This window comes from Protobothrops mucrosquamatus, unplaced genomic scaffold (assembly GCF_001527695.2).
Source record: "Protobothrops mucrosquamatus isolate PMUCROS unplaced genomic scaffold, P.Mucros_1.0 scaffold6050, whole genome shotgun sequence".
Lineage (NCBI taxonomy): Eukaryota > Metazoa > Chordata > Lepidosauria > Squamata > Viperidae > Protobothrops > Protobothrops mucrosquamatus.
The window spans coordinates 1,571-21,873 of record NW_015391889.1 but is presented as its reverse complement, the minus strand read 5'-3'; the positions used below and the strand labels follow the sequence as shown (position 1 = coordinate 21,873).

General features: G+C 47.0%; 2 protein-coding genes across 2 annotated transcripts in view; one reads left to right on the top strand and one right to left on the bottom strand.

The window, feature by feature from the left end:
• Window positions 1–29: 29 nt before the first annotated feature.
• LOC107300061 (huntingtin-like) lies at window positions 30–5,551 on the bottom strand (the record flags this gene model as incomplete). The annotated part of the gene is made up of 4 exons (XM_015829403.2): window positions 5,436–5,551; window positions 2,865–2,948; window positions 1,364–1,484; window positions 30–113 (listed from the first exon to the last, which is right to left on the bottom strand). Coding segments are annotated over exons 1-4 (405 nt in total), but the record flags the coding sequence as incomplete, so codon positions are not given.
• A 304-nt stretch (window positions 5,552–5,855) lies between these two features.
• Window positions 5,856–20,303, top strand: part of LOC107300060 (nucleolar protein 14-like) — a gene marked incomplete at its 3' end in the record, with an annotated part of 15,406 nt that continues 958 nt past the window's right edge. Inside the window, exons 1-10 of the mRNA XM_015829402.1 lie at window positions 5,856–5,996; window positions 6,082–6,216; window positions 9,051–9,192; window positions 9,593–9,729; window positions 10,810–10,947; window positions 12,216–12,338; window positions 13,973–14,104; window positions 16,548–16,755; window positions 18,417–18,547; window positions 18,657–18,742. Of these exons, the coding sequence (XP_015684888.1) occupies window positions 5,856–5,996; window positions 6,082–6,216; window positions 9,051–9,192; window positions 9,593–9,729; window positions 10,810–10,947; window positions 12,216–12,338; window positions 13,973–14,104; window positions 16,548–16,755; window positions 18,417–18,547; window positions 18,657–18,742 (1,373 nt within the window). The remainder of the gene's footprint in view (window positions 5,997–6,081; window positions 6,217–9,050; window positions 9,193–9,592; window positions 9,730–10,809; window positions 10,948–12,215; window positions 12,339–13,972; window positions 14,105–16,547; window positions 16,756–18,416; window positions 18,548–18,656; window positions 18,743–20,303) is intronic.

The window sequence follows — 20,303 nt, the reverse complement described above, 5'->3', positions numbered from 1 at the left end:
TTGAAAGTCGAGCATGCAAACAAACCCACCATTTTGTGTCGAAAGGAACTCACTTTTTTAATCTCTTTGTAGAGTTCCAATTGTAGCCGAGGGAGACTAGAATCCATCAGCGCCTAAAAGGGAATCAAGAGCGCAGATCAACCATGCATTCATTTAACCAACATTCTGGGTTAAAGTAGCAGGTTTATTTATTACAATGGTTTTTAGCCCCTGAACAGCAACAAAGCATAGCCCTAGAGCAGGGGTAGGCAACCTGGGCTCTTTTATCACTGGTGGACTTCAACTCCCAGAATTCCTGAGCCAGCATGGCTCAGCTTGGAAACCTCTCCCTTTCCCCTCAGCATGGCTGGCTCAGGAATTCTGGGAGTTGAAGTCCACCAGTCATAAAAGGGCCAAATTTGAAGACCCCTCAGTTAGAGGAACATATGAAAGCATAATTAATGTTAATTAATGTAGAGTTTATTAGTTTAGAGCAGGGGTAGGCAACCTTGGCTCTTTTATGACTTGTGGACTTCAACTCCCAGAATTCCTGAGCCAGCATGAGGGAAACTGGCTCCTTCATGACTTCTGGACTTCAACTCCCAGAATTCCTGAGCCAGCATGGCTCAGCTTGGAAATCTCTCCCTTTCCCCTCAGCATGGCTGGCTCAGGAATTCTGGGAGTTGAAGTCCACCAGTCATAAAAGAGCCAAGGTTGCCTACCCCTGGCCTAGAGAGAGCTTGGATACATAAGTGTTTCTTATCTCTACTCTTTACTCAACAGCATTAATACTCAATTACTACAAAGAACCGAAAGAATGTCTATGGCAGGGGCACCCACCCCTTGGCAACTTCAGACTTGTGGACTTCAACTCCCAGAATTCCCCAGCCAGCTGTGACCTAACACCACAGGGGTCTCCAACCTTTTTGGACCGGCGGCCCAGTGGGAGGAGGGGCAGGCGCCTTACGCACGCATGCGCAAACGTGAATGTGCCACACATGTGCCACACATTCCTTTTGTTGTAATTAGGGCTGAATGTGTGCTTTTGTTTTGTTTTTCTGTTTTGTATTTTATTTTTTTATGATAAAACAATAAATAATATAAAAAAAATTGGGGCTCAATTGTGATTGTCAGTATACTTGATTAAGTGCTGGTCAGTGGCCTCTACCTCGCAATGCTGGCTTAGAAGGAACTTCGGTTATCCACACCTCTTCCTAGGATAGCTGAACATTCAGACAAGCTAGTTTCTATGTGAAATGTTGCAGCATGTATACATCAAGAGACCGGCTACTTTAAGTCATCTCAGAGCCGTTTTTTTCAGCTCTCAAAGGTCCGTTTTCCTGAATTTAATCCATATTTACAGGTCATAAAATATACCACTTACCTTTATCACTTTATTGAGACACTCGTCGGCCACCATCCTGACATCTGACTCTGCATCGTCGCTGCACAGAAGGAAGAGTTCCATGGCGATTCCCAACAATTTTGGAAACTCCGGAGAATTCCTTAAAAAAGACAATGTTGCATCTAGTTAAAAAAAAACACCTCATTGGTTTCACACAGTTTCAGGGCAGGCTGGGGCAGACAAGCTATGATTTTCCCAAAAAGTGCTTTTTTTCAGGAGGCAACTGGACTTTCTTGTTTTTCCTCTGAAGACGTTTCGCTTCTTATACAAGAAGCTTCTTCAGTTCTGACTGGATGGTGGAGGAACGGAAGGATTTATACTCCTTGCAGAGAGCTGGTCATTTGCATCCTTTTAGAGAGTCGTTGAGGCCATTTGAAAAGGCCTCCTCCTCTTCCTTCTTCCTCTTCTTTCTTTCCCTTTCCCTTATCCTTCACCTCCTCTTCCTTTTTCTTTCCCCCTCTTTTTCTTTCTTTCTTTCTGTCTCTCTCTCTTCTATCTTCTCTTTTCATCCCATCTTCCTCCTTTTCCTCTTTCCCTTTCATTCTTCTCCCAAAGAAGCTTTTTTTCAGGAGGCAACTGGACTTTCTTGTTTTTTCTTTGAAGACGTTTCGCTTCCCATCCCAGAAGCTTCTTCAGCTCTGACTGGATGGTGGGGTACGGAAGGATTTATACTCCTTGCAGAGAGCTGGTCCTTTGCATTTACCTTCTTTTACAGAGTCGTTGAGGCCGCCTGGAGGTTTATCTGTGTCCTCAGGGTCACCTGAGTGGTGCAAATGGGTGTGGAGCCTTCTGGGAACTGCCGGAAGGACCGTGTTGTAGATAATCCAAACTGAACAGCCCTCTCTCAAATCTACAACACAGTCTGTGGTTTGTATCATTCCTTGGTGTAATCCTGACACAGGCTACGCCTGGTCAGTTGTCCAATCCACCTGTTTATGTTGCCTTTGAGCAGGGGTCTTCAAACATCCTGGCTGATAAATTCTGGTAGTTGAAGTCCCCAAGTCACAAAAGGGCCCAGTTTGACGACCCCTGTCTTAAAGCGTCCTGGTTGAGGAATTCTGGGAGCTGAAGTCCACAAGTCATAAAAGGGCCCAGTTTGACGACCCCTGTCTTAAAGTGTCCTGGTTGAGGAATTCTGGGAGCTGAAGTCCACAAGTCATAAAAGGGCCACGTTTGAAGACCCCTGCCTTTGAGCCCCACAGAGCAGCAACAGAACTTCTGCAGGCAGTTCATGCACCTCATCCCAACAGAGTTAAATCAAGGGAGCGCACATCCCAAACACATCCATTAATCACCAAGAGGTCCTATTTGATCGCCTTGATTTTCTTCTTGTTTTGATCACATTTGTTAAACCTGTACCAGGTTTGTAGATTTCCCTCTGGGAGACTCAGGGCCTTCCATGGTTTTCCTCTAATATCTTATCATTTTTTTTAAAAAAACCACTGTTTTCAGTAACAGAGTTCAGAAAACGCTTGATTACCTTAAACTCTGAGCAACGATGTTTTCACATATTGTCAGGCAATGATTGACTCGGTCTTTCTTGGATGTGGACAGTTCCTTCTTTCTACAATAAAGACACAACCATTAAATTACGCCCACGTATCACATTCTTGTTTTCTAGCCATAAACCCACTGCTCTGCGTCAGCCAGCCTGCTTTTGGCAACTGTCTGGAGGAAGAATGTAGCATTGGAGCTGCTCCATGGCAAGGGCCAGGCCACTTAGAAATGAAAACAGCTGTTGGTGCCCCAAAATGCATCACCATGGTCAGTCTAGACCTGTCAATATGCAAACATACACATATAAATCAATGTGAATGAAATGGAACATTACAATAATTGGGATAGATAACCTTTGTCGTCAGTTTTTACTGTGGGCACAATGGCACACATTAAAAATGAAATGTAGTTGCTTGCTCTCAAAGTGTACACATACATATCACACATCTAAACGTACTATATACAACGTATGCGTACACCTACACCCTTACATATATAAATAATATATAAATATTAATCGCTGTCCATCCTGAATCAAATAACCAAGAGTGTAGTACTTTCTTAAAATAGTTGCATAAAAATGAATTTAGCTTAAGATATAACCATACACTTATACACAGCTGTGGCCCTTTTAAAACATACCAGACGATTAAGGGGGGGGGAGAGTTTTGCTCGCTAGCCATTTTGCCAATAATTGTCTCTGATCCAGCATCTCAGGCAAGGGGGCTAGCCACGATTCGGCTCCACACATTCTACTGATCCAACACAGCTTGTTACAGTTCAACTCTCCCAACATTCTCCTTGATCTCCAGAGTTACTGGCCTGAATGAAATTCCAGTCCCTGTTATTTCTCCAGCCACCGATGCCTCCGAGGTAGTAGGAATTGCATTTACCTATTTATTTAGCTAGAGAATTTATCTGTTCCCGTAACGTGGAAACAGGGAGACTTTATCCACCTTAACTGACAAAGGACCATCAGGCCAAGATGTTCTATAGTTCTTCAAAACTGCATCCAGGAGTAGGCCAAACCTGATCCTTAAAGGGTGGGCAACCCCATACCTATTTCTCCCTTCCTCTGCTCTGTCAATTTACCTGTCCACGGCAAGTCACTCACAGCCTGGGACACACAGACAGGCCTTGGAGATATCCACCCTCCAACTCACTGGAAAAGGGAACCACAGGGGGGTACCCTCCGCTGGTGCCAAAGAGGCTCTTTCGAACCGGGCCAATAAGGTGGAGCGTGATGGATCCTCTGTGTGTGTGTGTGTGTGTGTGTTAGGGTTGCCAGGTCTGCTTCCAAAAAATAGCAGACAAGCGGGGGGGGGGGGGTGTTAAGTAGTAAAAAAAAGTAGACTGTACAGCTTTAGATTACGTACCATTTCATCATAAAGCTTTTGAATAAAAAAAATGTCCACTATTTTGTGGAAAAAAAAATAGTGAACATAATGTGAAAAAAGTGGACTGTCCACTCAAATAGTGGACACCTGGCAACCCGTGTGTGTGTGTGTGTGTGTGTGTGTGTGTGTGTGTGTGTGTGAATTCCTGGGGGCAGAGCAGAATTATCACTGCAGCAAGCCAGGGTTAGTGTTAGCGAATCTACTGCAGGGGTCCTCAAACTTGGCCCCTTTTTAACACGTGTGGACTTCAACTCCCAGAATCCCCCCAGCCAGCCAAGTCTCAAAGGGGCCAGGTTTGAGGACCCTTGATCTACTGCCTGGCAGTCTGACCCAGCCAAGGGTCTCGAGGGCCGAAGACCCCCAGGGGGCGCAGCCTGTCCTGGTGGGGGGGGAGGTCTTCCTGGCCCCCCTCCTCCTCCTGGGGGGACTTAGGGGGGACAGGGAAGGGCAGGGGGCCGGCTCCCCCTGACCACACGGGACCCCCAGGTTTTTGGGCCAGAGGCAAAGGGGGGGAAGAACGGTCCATCCTGGCTGAATGGGGGGGCTCTGCATCAGGACCCCCGCCCCGCTTAGCAACAGAGACGCTGCCCTCCCTTGTGGTCGTAAGTCGAGGACTGCCTGTAGTCTGACCCAGCCAAGGGTCTCAGGGGGCGAAGACCCCCAGGGGGCTCAGCCTGTCCTGGCGGGGGGAGGTCTTCCTGGCCCCCCTCCTCCTCCTGGGGGGATTTAGGGGGGACAGGGAAGGGCTCCCCCTGACCACACGGGACCCCCAGGATTTTTGGGCCAGAGGCAAAGGGGGGGAAGAACGGTCCATCCTGGCTGGGCGGGGGGGGCTCTGCACCAGGACCCCCACCCCACTTAGCCACAGAGACGCTGCCCTCCCTTGTGGTCGTAAGTCGAGGACTGCCTGTAGTCTGACCCAGGCAAGGGTCTCAGGGGGCGAAGACCCCCCCCAGGGAGGTCAGCCTGTTTGGGGGGGTCTTCCTGGCCCCGCCTGAGCCCCCTCCTCCCTGCCTTAGCCCCGCCTGCGAGGGAGGGGCAGGGGGCCGACCACAAGGGACCCCCGGGGATTCTGGGAAAGAGGCGGGGGGGGAGACGGGACCTCCCCCCACTTGCCAGCCTGGCTGGCCTCGCGTCTCCGCCCCCCCCCCACTCACGGGCGGGCGGGCGGCTCCTCGGGCGCGGGGGCGGCGGGGCTGGGCGGCGGCGGCGGCGCCTGCTGGAAGGAGCGCAGCGCCTCGAAGGCCCGCATCAGCTTCTCCATGGCGGCCATGGCGGAGCGCGGCGAGGGGGCGGGGCGCTTCCTGACGCCGGCCCCGCCCCCGGCCCCGCCCCCACGCGCAACGCCGGGCCTTCCCGCCCGCCGACCTTGCCCGCCAGCCCCGCCTTCGGGGCGGCGACCTGGGCGGAGCCTCTCGTCTCCAAAGACTTCGTCCCCCGCGGGAGGAAGAGGATTCCCCTGCGACGTCATCACAGGGCGCCGAGCGCGACCGACCCAGCAAACATGGCGCGCCGGTTGTTGCATCCTTTGAGACTCCGGCGACGTCATCGCGGGGCGCCCAGCGCGACAAAGCAACATGGCGGGGCGGGGAGCGGCGAGCGGCTCGAAGAGCCCCTTCGAGGTGAAGATCAACCGGGAGAAGTTCCCCGTGTTGGGGCGACGGGCTCGGCACGCGGTGGGGCTGCCGGGCGTGGCGCGCTCCCGGGCCCACGCGAAGGTGAGGAGCGGGCGGGGGGTGGGGTCGGGCTGGATGATCTCGGCTGAACCCTTTCCTGACTTCGTCTCGTCTCCCCCCATCTCAGCGCCAGCGGACCCTGCAGAAGGAGTTCCAGCAGCGGGAGAAGCGCGGCGTCTTCCGGGACCGGCGCTTCGGCGAGTACGACGGCGGGATGAGCGCGGAGGAGAAGGCGGCGCGGAGGTTCGCTTTGGAGCGGCAGGTAACGGCCTCCCTTAGGGCCCCCCCCTCAATTTACTGGGGGGTGGAGTGGGGTGAGGAAAGCCCCGCCGCCTCCAAATGCAGAAGGAATAGATAGAATACCAGGTAGTCCTCGACTTACGACCATTAAGTGAGATTTCCCCCCCTCCCCGTTTTACGACCTTCCTGGCCACAGTTGCTAAGTGAATCGTTGCAGTTGATAATTCAGTAATACGGTTGTGAAGGGAATCAGGCTTCCCCCCCCCATTGATTTCGCTCGTCAGAAGGTCGCAAAAGGGGATCACGTGACACACACACACACACACACGGGACATGGCAACGCTTATAAGTATGAACCAATTGTCAAGCATCTGAATTTGGGTCCCATGATCGTGGGGATGCTGCAAAGGCTGCAGGTGTGAAAAATGGTCGTGAGTCCCTTTTTTTCACCGCCCTTGTAACTTTGAACGGTCGCTAAATGAACTGTTGTAAGTCAAGGTGTTGCAGAAAACCACAGGACTCAGACCACGTAATCAAAAGAAGTTGGTTTATTTGCTCAAGATTCAGAGCAATATATTTGTAAGCACATCTGAATAGCTTCTTATAAAAAAACAAGTTCCTATATACTCTTCAGAAACAGCAAAACACGGAAATGTAACTTGTTAGCAGTGATTGGTTACTTGAATCACAGCCCCCTTTACAGCCCCCCCGGTTGCTATGTTACCATAGCTAAAATATCTTGTCAAAGCATCTAAGTTTCCTTTAGCACATTTGTGGTTAGCTACAAATGAGACATAGAGACATATGTGGTTACCTGTAGCAGAGCTTCAAGCTTGACGCCTTTGTGCGACCGACAAATGAACTTTTGGTTTTGACATTTTCCATTTCCTTTTTGCTTCTTCTAACTAATACACGCATTTAAGACTCATGTCCTGTTTTATGACCTATGTCTGGTTTTATGTCCTGCCTTATGGCCTGCTTTATGTCCTGCCTTATTCCTGCTTTATGTCCTGCCTTAAAGGACTACCTGTAGGTCAGGGGTTTCAAAGTGCCAGCCCGTGGGCTGGTTGCCTCATGCGGAGGCCGTGCCCACTCCAGCGATGTGCAAAAAGTTACGATATGTCGTGACACGGCAAGTTTGGCACCCGTGTTGTAGGTCCGTGGACCAGTACCGGGCCGCGGCATGCCAGCAACCAGGCCACACAAACAAGCAAAGCCCCATCCATGAGATGCAGGCAGCACACAAAACCACGCACTCTCCAGTCCGCGGAAAAACCTTCCTCCACGGAACCGGTCCCTGGTGCCCAAAAGGTTGGGGAACCTCTGCTGTAGGTGGTACCTGGGATCTCGGTATCTGAGTAGATCACCCCTTAAACACGAGCCTGCAGTCTGGTGCAGCTGCCAGAAAGGTCAGTGCAGTCCTAGACTACACTGGCAATTTTAAAAAGTGAAAGCACACTTGCAATACTGCACCCTATCCTGGTCACCACGATACAAAAAAAAGATGCTGAGGCCCTAGAAAGAGTGCTGAGAACAGCAACAAAGGTGATAAATTTGAAGCTGTCGGGGGGAGGGGGGAGGGGATCCATTAAAGGCAAGAGACAGCACCAAAAAAATCTCAGTTTAGAGTTCAGAGGTTTTTATTGAAATTTAGAACACTCAATACTTCCATTACTCATTGCAATGAGGACCGTAAACTACAAGCAGTCAAAAGAGTGACGGCTAGGGGCCACATGGCCCCGAGCCTCTCTCAGTGCCATCCTTTTACACCTGAAAACCACCAGCACATGACTTCTGAGATTTTAACAGTAACTGAATCCGACACAAACTCAACTTTCCATAACACGTGTCAATGTTCCACCGCAGTTCCTCAATTCCCACAATTTCACTTCCTCAAATCCCAGGCGTTCAAGTTCCGTGTTCTAAATATGGAAATGAAACAAGCAAGCTTGCAAATTCATACTCAGTAAGATACAGCCGCAGTGCAAATGATAAATATTTTCTTTGAATTATGAAATATGCCGTAGCATGGACTTCAGCTCACTGGTTTTATAACAGATGTGCCTAACTTGAATCAACAAGGTCTCCAGCATTTGCACTCAATAAATTAGTGTTAAGTCAAATCTAGGGAAACATTAACGTATAATTTTTTCCTCTCGCAAAGCTAAATTGGATGATGAACAGTTGCTGGAACTGGGTATGTCTAGTTTAATGAAAAGAAGGACTAGGGGGTGGCATGATAGCCGTCTTCCAATATTTGAGAGGCTGCCACAAAGAAGAGGGGGGGGGGTTCAACTTATTCTACAAAGCACGTGAAGGTGGAACAAGAACCACTGGATGGAAACTAATCAAGGGGAGGCAAGCTAGAACTAAGAAGAAATGTCCTTGCCTTCAGAAGTTGTGGGTGCTCCATCACTGGAGGCTTTTAAGAACAGACTGGACAGAAATGGTCTAAGGTCTCCTGCTTGAGCAATGGATTGGACTAGAAGACCTTCAAGATCCGTTCCATCTCTGTTCTACTGTTACTGTTAAAAGTCTAGAAACCAGCAGAAAGAAAGAGATTTCCTGATATAAAAGATCACCAGACACCCCCACAGCCTTGATTTTTATTTGTGTATTTTCTCCCTGTGGATTTGAACAATCTTTAATGTGGAATCAGCAGTCCAAACTTGTTATAATTAATGGACATAATGTAAGGGTTTTGGTTACAATGAATCCTTCAATATCTGCATGTCATGGCCCCCGTTCCAAGGAAATCCAGAGTTGCAATGAAAATAAATTTCTCAGAAGCTTCGTAGAGAGGAATTTTTTCAGTCTAACTAACACCCCTCATTCCAATGTTTGGTTGTATTGCAGAAAACGTTTGACAAGAAAAATGTATACAATCTGAATGAAGAAGAAGATTTGACTCACTACGGCCATTCTCTGGCAGACATTGAGAAACTTAATGACATTGTTGACAGTGACAGTGATACTGAAGAAAAAGGAATGTTATCAGGTGGGAAAAAATAAATGCTATGCGTTCTATAGCATGCAACTGTGATTTTAACAAGATCTCTAGCAACTCTCGTATATTGTAAATGAAATTTTGAAGTGCTAGTAGCCAGTTACGGAAGAGTTACGTCTTGTATGTAACGTATTAGAATTCTGTTTAATTGATAAATCGGTACTTTTCAAAACTTTCAGTAATCAGCATCATTCCACTCTGATCTTTCCAATGCTGCTCTCTCCCTCATGCTTAGTCACGCTCTCCTTCAATTTTGCTCTAGTAAATTATTCACAATGCTTTTTTTCTAGGATGCTCTAGAGCAACACCAAAATGCCCTTGGGGATATTAATGTGCTGAGTTCTCAGTATTTATTTACATCCTGCTCAATTCAACCTCTTTGCATTTTCAGAGGAATTAACTGCTTCTCATTTTGGAGGGCTCCTTTCGAAGAAAAAAACCACAGAGCAGGAGAATGGAGAGGGTAAAAATCCCAAGTCGCGGAAGGAACTGGTGGAAGAGCTGATAGCAAAATCCAAATTGGAAAAGGTAAACTATCCTAAAGTTGAAATGCTCTGAAATTGAAAAATAGGTACATTCTCCTTCTATAAAACTGAAAGGTATAATTCCCCTGCATGGAATTATTGAGCTTAGCAGCTGCTTTGACATACATGTTCATGACTGTCACGGAAGGCTTTAATATCTATGAGTCAGATAAAATTATTGTATTGTCATCTCGCTTTGACACTATATTTTTCTACTGAGTACTGTGGTGGAGTAAGCAATGCACAAGTACATGTAAACCAATGATCTATTTATTTTTTTTAATTTCACACAATGCACGGTTCAACTAAGGTCTTAGAAATTCATTTTCTCTTAGTCTATCAGAAGAAACTGAATCTTGCTGTTTGCTGTCAGTGTTTTCTAAGGCATATGCTTTGATGGAAGAAAAGGAATCGATATAAATTCCGTAATTAGCTACAGTTATCTCTAAGTCTTGTATCAGTTAGGGTGTGTTGATTGCTAGCAGGTTTTGTGGTAAAATATTATAGATATAATGTCATGGTTCCGACATAAAGAATCTTTATTAGAGAAACATAGCATCGGCACTAACACAATCGAAGCCAAAAACTGAGTTCCCCTCCCCTTGAGCACATAGTATCAAAGCACAATTCCCTCCCCCAATTAACAGTCATAAATCACATTCTCCAATTAGTTTGAAATGCAGGCTTCCCCTCCAGTTCTCCAGCCCGCCAATTCTTATCATCTCTTCTTTCAATAACCTTGGTTCTCACACTAGGTCCAGTATTGCTATGTCTAGCTAAACTCTCATGCACCTTCCTCCCCCCAGCATCATCTAACTCTAGCTCTAACTCTAAGAGTAAAACCTAAGGAGAAGAAAAGGGTTGCACCTCCATCTGTTGTCAAAGCAAAAACATCCGATGTTAGCAGCGTTGACATATAATTGATTTCCATACATATTTTCAATTGTTTAGTTTCCTTTTGAATTCTCTACTTCTACTTCTCGTTTGAATTTTTAAAAAAGAGTGTTCACATTGGGCACCAATTGTACAGGATAGCAATAATATTATTATCCATTCTCCCCTCCCCTCTTCTCTTTTTTTAAAGAGAGAGCGACAGGCTCAGAGGGAAAATACTCTGGAGCTGACGGAAAAGCTGAACAACGATTGGAAAGGGATCCAAGCCCTCTTGTTGCAGAGGACGTCCAAGTCAGAGGCACAAAGTCAAGTTCAAGAAAAACCCAAGGTGATCTCGTTTATCGGTGTCCCCTTATTTTAGGAGCAAAGCTGTTTGCGAGTAAATGTGCTTTTTTGCCAAAGCTGAGCCATCTCTTCACCGTCTTCAGCGTCAAGGGAACTTCCATTGTGGGAAGACTCTTAGAAGTTGTTCTGTTTTATAAAACAATCTTGTGTTCTTACTGCAATTGTTACTTTTATGTCAAGTTATACACACGGGTCATTTCCGATCTAGCTAATGACGTCATCTCGCTGTGCTCTGCTTTCTGTTTCCTAATTATTTGCGGAATATCTATTAATCGGGAGATGTGGTTTGTTTTTTTGTTTTTTGTTTTTTTTTTGATCGAATGTAAAGAGACTAAAAGAGATGTTTCTCTTTGACGGCTCAGAAACAGTAACTGTGAGAGGGACCCCAAAATCTACAATACATCTCCCAAAGTTGGCATCGGGTCACTATTTAGAATAGAATAGAAGCTGGAAGGGACCATGGGGGTCTTCTAGTCCAGCCCCCTGCTGAAGCAGGAGAACCTATACCGTCTCAGACAGGTGATTGTCCAGTCTCTTCTTAAAAATCTCCAGTGATGGAGCGCCCACAATTTCTGGGGCTAAGCTGTTCCACAGGAAGGAAGGGAGAGAGGGAAGGAAGGAAGGAGGGAAGGAAGGAAGGAAGGAAGGAAGGAATAGAAAATAGAGTAGAGCTGGAAGGGACCTTGGAGGTCTTCTAGTCCAGCCCCCGGCTGAAGCAGGAGAACCTATACCGTCTCAAACAGGTGATTGTCTAGTCTCTTCTTTAAAATCTCCAGTGATGGAGCAACTTGTGCTTCTGGTGGCAAGCTGTTCCACTGGTTGATGTCCTCACTGTCAGGAAGTTTCTCCTTAATTCCAGGTTGCTTCTCTCCTTGATCAGTTTCCAACCATTGTTTCTCGTCCTTCTCTCTGGAGCTCTGGTGAACAACCTGGCCCCCTCTGCCTTGTGCCAGATACTGGAAGACTGCTATCATGTCTCCCCTATTTCTTCTTTTCTTTAGACTGGCCAAGCCCAAGTCCTGCAGCCGTTCTTCGTATATTTCTAAAGTGACGAAAAGGGGGGGAAAATACTAAATGTATTGCTAGGATCAAATGCTTGCCATGTGTCATCATGAAATAAAAATGCTTTGCATGAACGATCTGCAGAGTTTATTTTGATTTTCTACTTACCAAAGTTCGTTCTGTTTGACAACGCCGTCCAAGAACTACCATTATTGTGCATTTGTTGATTTTTATTTGTTTTTTTTGCAGCCGGATGAATACGACGTGCTGGTTAGAGAGCTCGGATTTGAAATGAAGACGCAGCCCTCGGATAGGATGAAAACTGAAGAAGAGCTGGCAAAAGAAGAGCAAGCGAAGCTCCTGCAATTAGAGGTATCACATACCTCAGGGGGTCTTCAAACCTCGCCCTTTTATGACTCGTGGACTTCAACTCCCAGAATTTCTCAGCTAGCCTCCATTTTGTTTGTTAGATTTAAGATAGGTGTCTTCAAACATGGCCCTTTGATGACTGGTGGACTTCAACTCCCAGAATTCCTCAGCCAGCCTCCATTTTGTTTGTTAGATTTAAGACAGGGCTCTTTAAACTTGGCCCTTTTATGACTCGTGGACTTCAACTCCCAGAATTCCTCAGCCAGCCTCCATTTTGTTTGTTAGATTTAAGACAGGGGTCTTCAAACGTGGCCCTTTGATGACTGGTGGACTTCAACTCCCAGAATTCCTCAGCTAGCCTCCATTTTGTTTGTTAGATTTAAGACAGGGCTCTTTAAACTTGGCCCTTTTATGTCTCGTGGACTTCAACTCCCAGAATTCCTCAGCCAGCCTCCATTTTGTTTGTTAGATTTAAGACAGGGGTCTTCAAACTTGGCCCTTTGATGACTGGTGGACTTCAACTCCCAGAATTCCTCAGCCAGCCTCCATTTTGTTTGTTAGATTTAAGACAGGGGTCTTCAAACTTGGCCCTTTGATGACTTGTGGACTTCAACTCCCAGAATTCCTCAGCCAGGCATGCCTGGCTGAGGAATTCTGGGAGTTGAAGTCCACAAGTCATCAAAGGGCCAAGTTTGAAGACCCCTGGCTAAAACTGTTCTACAACCACAGCTGCCTTTGGCAGTTTTTGTGTTAATTGCAGGTTAGGAGGGTCATGTCACCTGCCTTTAAATGAGTCTTGAAAACTCGCTCTTCTCCAGGCTTTGAGTTAGTCTGACTGATTGAATGCTTTGACTGCCTTGGATTTCAGCCCCCCTTCACTGGATCACCCCCTCTTCCTCTTCGATTTGGTGACTCTAATTTATTCACACTGAGCCCAAGTTGTGCCTAACAGAAACCCAAGCTGGGAATTTGAAATGGCTAAAAAGCAGGGTGAAAAAAAATAATGAAAAACTATCCGGATCATTCTTTTCTTCCCACCCCACCTGAATTGAATTATGCTACAGTTCAGTTTCTCCCGGTGTTGTCATGTATTTTGTAGAGATCCACGTTGGGAACGAAGAAGTAGAGCAGCGGTTCTCAACCTGTGGGTCGGGACCCCATTTGGGGTCGATCGACCATTTCACGGGGGTCGCCAAGCAAGGCTGTCCGCCATTTTTTTGTCCGCCATTTTTTTCCCCTTTTCTGACGGGTCCCTTGGGCTGGGCCAGCTGGTGGTCGGCCTGCTCCGTCTCTGCCGCTTGCCAGCTACTCCTCGGCCGGCGCAGGGGGCGGAACCACGCATGCGCGGCGTTCCCGGGCAGGGAAAGTCCTCGACTTACAACCGGCTGGGTAGTCCTCGACTTACGACCGGTTTAGTCCTCGACTTACGACTGGTTGGGGTCGCGTCATTGAAAAGGTTGAGAACCACTGAAGTAGAGCATCTAAAAAGAGCATTTGTAGCATCGCTCTAGGTTTCAAGGGCTTTTATAGATGGCCAACACCTAAGGAGTCTTCCCCGTGGCTCTGCCAGGTGGCCCGTTGTGATCCCGCCACTGAGAAAGGCTGACCGGGTTTCCCGGGATCTGCTTCCCCTGCAGGCTGACCGCTTACGTCGAATGAAAGGAGAGGAATCAAAGGAGAGCAGCACGAGACCAAAGCACATGTCGGCTGATGATCTGGCAGACGGGTTTCTCCTGACCAGAGACGACCGATGCTTGCTGTCCTATGGGGTAGGCCAGTGATGGCGAACCTTTTATTTATTTATTTTTATTTATTTATTATTTAAATTTCTACCCCGCCCTTCTCCCTGTGGACTCAGGGCGGCTTACAGCCTTTTAAAAACAAGTACATAACTACAAAAATACCAAGTTAAAATGTCAATTAAAATAAAATATTATTATAAGGCCATTATTATCCTTTTTTTAAAAAATTATTATAAAAAACCAAGTTAAAAATAACCCTTAGGCCAGTCCTGCCAGCTTAAATAGCCATGTCTTGAGGGCGCGGCGGAAGGAGGGGAGATCCGGAATCACCCGGATCTCGGGGGGTAGTTCGTTCCAGAGGGTGGGGGCTCCAACAGAGAAGGCTCTCCCCCTGGGGGTCGCCAGCCGGCACTGTCTGGCTGACGGCACCCTGAGGAGACCCTCTCTGTGGGAGCGTATCGGCTGGTGGGAGGTAATCTGAGGCAGCAGGCGGTCTCGAAGGTATCCAGGTCCGATGCCATGGAGCGCTTTGAAGATGATAGTCAACACCTTGAAGCGCACCCGGAAAGCCACCGGCAGCCAGTGCAGCTCGCGCAGCAGCGGTGTTACATGGGAGCGACGAGTCACTCCCAACACCGCCTGCGCGGCTGCATTCTGGACTAACTGGAGCCTCCGAGTTCTCCTCAAGGGGAGCCCCATGTAGAGAGCATTGCAGTAGTCCAGGCGGGAGGTGACAAGGGCATGGGTGACTGTGCGCAAGGCATCCCGGTCCAGAAAAGGCCGCAACTGGTAAATCAGGCGTACCCGGTAAAACGCCCCCCTGGCCACGGCCGCCAACTGGTCTTCTAGTGTCAGCCGTGGATCCAGGAGGACACCCAGATTGCGCACCCTCTCCGAGGGAGCCAAAGTTTCGCCCGCTATAGTCAGAGACCGAGCGCCCAAACTGCAACCCAAAACCCACTTATTTATCGCTGGGTGCCAGGTGGGCGTGGCCCACTGGGTGGGCGTGGCTGTGGTGGTCATAGCAGATTGGGTAGGTGTGGCCAAGGTGAGCGTGATTACCTCGACGTTGCTCATGGGGAGGGACATCTGTGGGGGCTAGGCAGGGTTGGGGGAGATCCAGGAGATCTCTGGCAGGTGGGGCGGGGGGCAGGAGGCTCGTCCTGCAGGGTGAGGCGAGGCAAGGCAGGGCGGGGGTGCCATTGTCCCAGGGAAAGGTGAGGCAGGGGCCAGGACAGCTGCTGCCTGACACCATCGGCCCCTGCACACACAGGCTAGCGAGCGCATGGATGCTGGGATGCATCCGGCCATGTGGGACCTCGGCAAGTTAGCAAGCGGATGGTTGAAGAGGGATGGTTGCCATCTCCGGGGCAGGGCACGCGTGCCCACAGAGAGGGCTCTGAGTGCCGCCTCTGGCACGCGTGCCATAGGTTCGCCACCACTGGGGTAGGCCTTTCGTCCTTTTACCGTGCCCTGGCACAAAAGATTGGTACCCATCCCTGAACGAGCGGGGCAGATTGCCGAGACCCAGTTCGATCCCGGCAAGAGCCAGGGTGGCGCATTGGTTAGAAGGCAGGATTGCAGGCTAACTCACTGCTCACACTGGCTCTTGGTTGACTCAGCCTTCCGTCCTTCCGAGGTCGGTAGACTGAGGACCCAGATTGTTAGGGGCCGTTGGCTGACTCTGTAAACCGCCTAGAGAGGTTTGTAAAGCACTGTGAAGCAGTATATAAGTATATAAGTAAGTGCTAGTATATAAGTATATAAGTAAGTGCTAGTATATAAGTATGTAAGCAGTATATAAGTATATAAGTAAGTGCTAGTATATAAATATATAAGCAGTGTATAAGTATATAAGTAAGTGCTAGTATATAAGTATATAAGCAGTATATAAGTATATAAGTGCTAGTATATAAGTATATAAGCAGTATATAAGTATATAAGTAAGTGCTAGTATATAAGTATATAAGCAGTATATAAGTATATAAGTAAGTGCTAGTATATAAGTATATAAGCAGTATATAAGTATATAAGTAAGTGCTAGTATATAAGTATAGAAGCAGTATATAAGTATATAAGTAAGTGCTAGTATATAAGTATAGAAGCAGTATATAAGTAAGTGCTAGTATATAAGTATATAAGCAGTATATAAGTATATAAGTAAGTGCTAGTATATAAGTATGTAAGCAGTATATAAGTATATAAGTAAGTGCTAGTATATAAATATATAAGCAGTATATAAGTATATAAGTAAGTGCTAGTGCTCTACTTTTTCCTTCCTTCCTTCCTTCCTTCCTTCCTTCCTTCCTTCCTTCCTTCCTTCCTTCCTTCCTTCCTTCCTTCCTTCCTTCCAGTGGTTAGAATGCAGTGCCAAGCTAAATGCAAAATACGGTCGAGCAAAGTCGTTTGCTAAGTAATTGATCTGTTTTAATGCCCAAGCTATCTAATTGGTCTCTCTGTCGTTTCATAGAACAATGATGAAGATGGAAAGGGAGATTGTGAGAATAAAGAAAGCGAAGAAGAGTTTGACACCGAAGCCGTTGATGATCCCTCCGGACGTGACACCGAGGAAGAGACAGCCACGGAGAAGATGTTTCCAAGCCAGAAGCAAATCAAGAAACAAAACGCCCTCGGAGATAAAGGGGCCGCCCAGCTGGAGTTGCCCTATTTGTTTGCTGGTAAGAAAAAAAAAAAACCCCAATCATTTCTTTTTTGCTGCCCTGATCAATAGGCTCCGGGAAGGTCCGATCCACAACGCTCCGAATAATACAAAGCAAATTGTGAAACCACAACTCTTAAAACTGAGAGAGGAGAAGCAGCCCCACGGGAAGGCCAGCTGATCTTCCACAGCCCCAACTCAGCCCAGAAAAAAAAACAACAGAAGAGTGAGTGGGCTCTAGAAGCACAAATCCACGTAGTTTCCCCCACGAGGTTGAACATCGTTCTGTATTGTTTGCTTGTTCTGTTTCTATTTCGCCACAATCGGTGAGGCTCCGGGCAGCCTCAGCAGGTGGAGAGTCTTTAAATGTTTGAAAGTAGAAGCTGCTCTTTGCTCTGGGCTGGATGCAGAGCAGGGCATCGTACCTTATAAAAGAACGCTGCCTCCGAAATGCCACGGGGTAATGGTTTGGTCCCCTGTTCCGTGGAGCGTTCAAATGAATTATTTCACCGGCGACATTTGATGCCGTGTTGCGTGCTATCCTAGCATCTCTGCTCAGCGGGAGTTTTCTGCCCTAACATGCTCCTCTCACTTTGTGTAGAGCAGGGGTCTTCAAACTTGGCTTGACTTGTGGACTTCAACTCCCAGAATTCCTCAGCCAGCGTGCCTGGCTGAGGAATTCTGGGAGCTGAAGTCCACAAGTCATCAAAGGACCACGTTTGAAGACCCCTGGTGTAGACCCCTGGCCACTTTCAGACTCGTGGACTTCAACTCCCAGAATTCCTCTGGGAGTTGAAGTCCACAAGTCTCAAAATGGCCACACTTGGAGATCTCTGGTGTAGATAATGTTCCTTCACCTAAATATACTAAGTATAATATATCTCCCAAATAACGATATAGCTGCTTTTCCATTAGTATTTCTCACGAGTATTCAAATCTGTGCTTATTCCATGTTTTACCTGGATGGCCATTTTAAATAGGAGCCAGCCGTGTGCTGCAGCTGCCAAAAAAGCCAACACAGTGCTGGGCTGCATTGACAGAGGGATAGAATCAAGATCACGTGAAGTGTGAATACCACTTTACAAGGCCTTGGTAAGGCCCCACTTGGAATGCTGCATCCAGTTTTGGTCACCACAATGTAAAAAAGATGTTGAGACTCTAGAAAGAGTGCAGAGAAGAGCAACAAAGATGATCAGGGGACTGGAGGCTAAAACATATAAGGAACGGTTGCTGGAATTGGGGATGTCTAGTTTAATGAAGAGAAGGACGAGGGGGGACATGATAGCAGTGTTCCAATATCTCAGGGGCTGCCACAAAGAAGAGGGAGTCAAGCTATTCTCCAAAGCGCCTGAAGGCAGGACAAGAAGCAACCGATGGAAACTAACCAAGGAGAAAAGCAACCTAGAACTAAGGAGAAACTTCCTGACAGAACAATTAACCAGTGGAACAACCTGCCTCCAGAAGCGGTGAATGCTCCAACACTGGAAGCTTTTAAGAAGAGACTGGACGGCCATTTGTCTGAAATGGTATAGGGTTTCCTGCCTGAGCAGGGGGTTGGACTAGATGACCTCCAAGGTCCCTTCCAACTTTATTATTATTATTATTATTATTATTATTATTATAACTATTTTCTGGAATAACTTTCTAAAGTTTCCCCAATATTTTCCATGGTTTGACCAGCGCCCGAATCGTACGAGCAGCTTCAGTCTTTACTGTCGGGAAGAAGCACGGAGGAACAAATGAGGATCATCGACAGGATTCGGAAGACGAACCATCCCAGTCTCGCTGTAGGGAACAAAGCAAAGTTAGAAGTAAGTTTTTGCAGTCCCACGTAGAGCAGGAAGGCCTTTGGTGTTGCTGAAGCCTTTGTTGTGATTCGGGACTTCATTTGTTAATAACGTTAAAAATTACATTCCCCAGAAACTCTTCGGATTTCTTCTGGAGTACGTTGGAGAATTGGCTTGTGAGCAGCCGCCCAAAGTGAAAACGATTGACCAGCTGGTTGTGTAAGTACGGCACCTGACGCGTAGGGAGTTCGGCCTCCCAACAGCTGCTGGATTGTGCCAAGCTAAATGCAAAATGCGCAAGAGTTGTGGTGCCGCAAAGACGAAACTCGCTCCTTTGAATCAGCCTCTTCCGAGTGCTGTAACTGGGCTGCTTGAGGTTGCGATTGTGTTACCTATTTCAGAATTCTTCCGGTCCAGCCCATAAAACAGTCAATCTCAGTTGTGTCACTGCTCTTGTTGAGATAAGATCAGTGGAGTGTTGGGGAGGGCAACACAGAGAGAAAAGCCGCACCGGAACACCTGGCTAGATAGAGATAATTGCAGGATCCAATCTGGATGGGTCACCGGGATCAAAGATTTTATCTTCCGAGCTTCCGGACTCGTGCTGGAACCCATGTTTCAGGGAAAAAGAAAGAAAAGGCATTAGCAAACCTCAATTATTATTATTTTTTTACTTTTACGTAGTAATATAAACTAGCCATTTTTATCACAGCAGACCTGTCGAATTGGTAAAACCCCAAATCAATTTTTTTCCCCACCTCAAGCACAAAGTCCAGGAGTGGTTTCCCAAGTAGAAACAAAAGTAATTGTGGTTTTTCTTTCCTTTAATCCAAAAGCAGTCGGTTTGGCCGCCTCTGCTGACTCCCTCGGTTTCTGCAGCCCTTCGTCCATGGTGGGAACCAAAGTGTCCTTCCCTTTTTTGTGCGTAAAGCAATCTTGCCGACGTCAACGTAACAGAACCTCAAAAGTCCCCGGGTTTTTTTTCTCCCGAGTCTTTACCCCTTAAACCCCAAAGAAAAAATGTTTTGTCTTTATAATCACTTTGACTTGTTTTTTTTTATATATATAAAAGTTTTTATTGAGTTTTATAAGGTTGGGGAGGGGATAGGACCGGGATAGGGATTAAGGTTCAGGGTGGGGTTAGGATCGGGATTGGAGTCGGGACAGGATTGGGAACAACATTGGGGTTGCCCCCCACTACCATTTTCAAGTTTTAGCAAACAGACTATTATTCGGGTACATATGTTCAGTTAACACTGATTAATATAATAGTAAATAGCTGTGGTGAATATGATAAACAATAATCATAAACAGTATCAGTTGGTCAATATATATCATTCTTCTTAACTAATATGTATTCAAAGTAACATATCACATTCATGTCTTACTAGTTTGTTTTCCTAACCATTGGCAAAATTTGACTTTGACTTGTCGACACTAATAAGAACTCTTTTAACGAGAAGCAATTCCCAACGTGTGAATTTATCTTATCTGGATTTAAAAGCCGATAAGACTTTTGTGCTCGACATGCAGCGGTTTATCGCGTGGGATGAACGTGAAGCAGCCGCGTCTCGGCTTCGCATCGCTTGTAGCAGGAGATGCTGCTGTTAAAAAAAAACAACGCCTTCCCACGCTGACTTTACCCTCTCTGGATTCACAGAGTCCTGTTCGAGCTTTGCCAGATGTTTCCTAAAGCTGCCGCCGATCACATGAAGCTTCTCCTCCAAGACACCACACACAAGATGGAAGAAATGGCAGAAAGGAAAAACCTGTTATATTT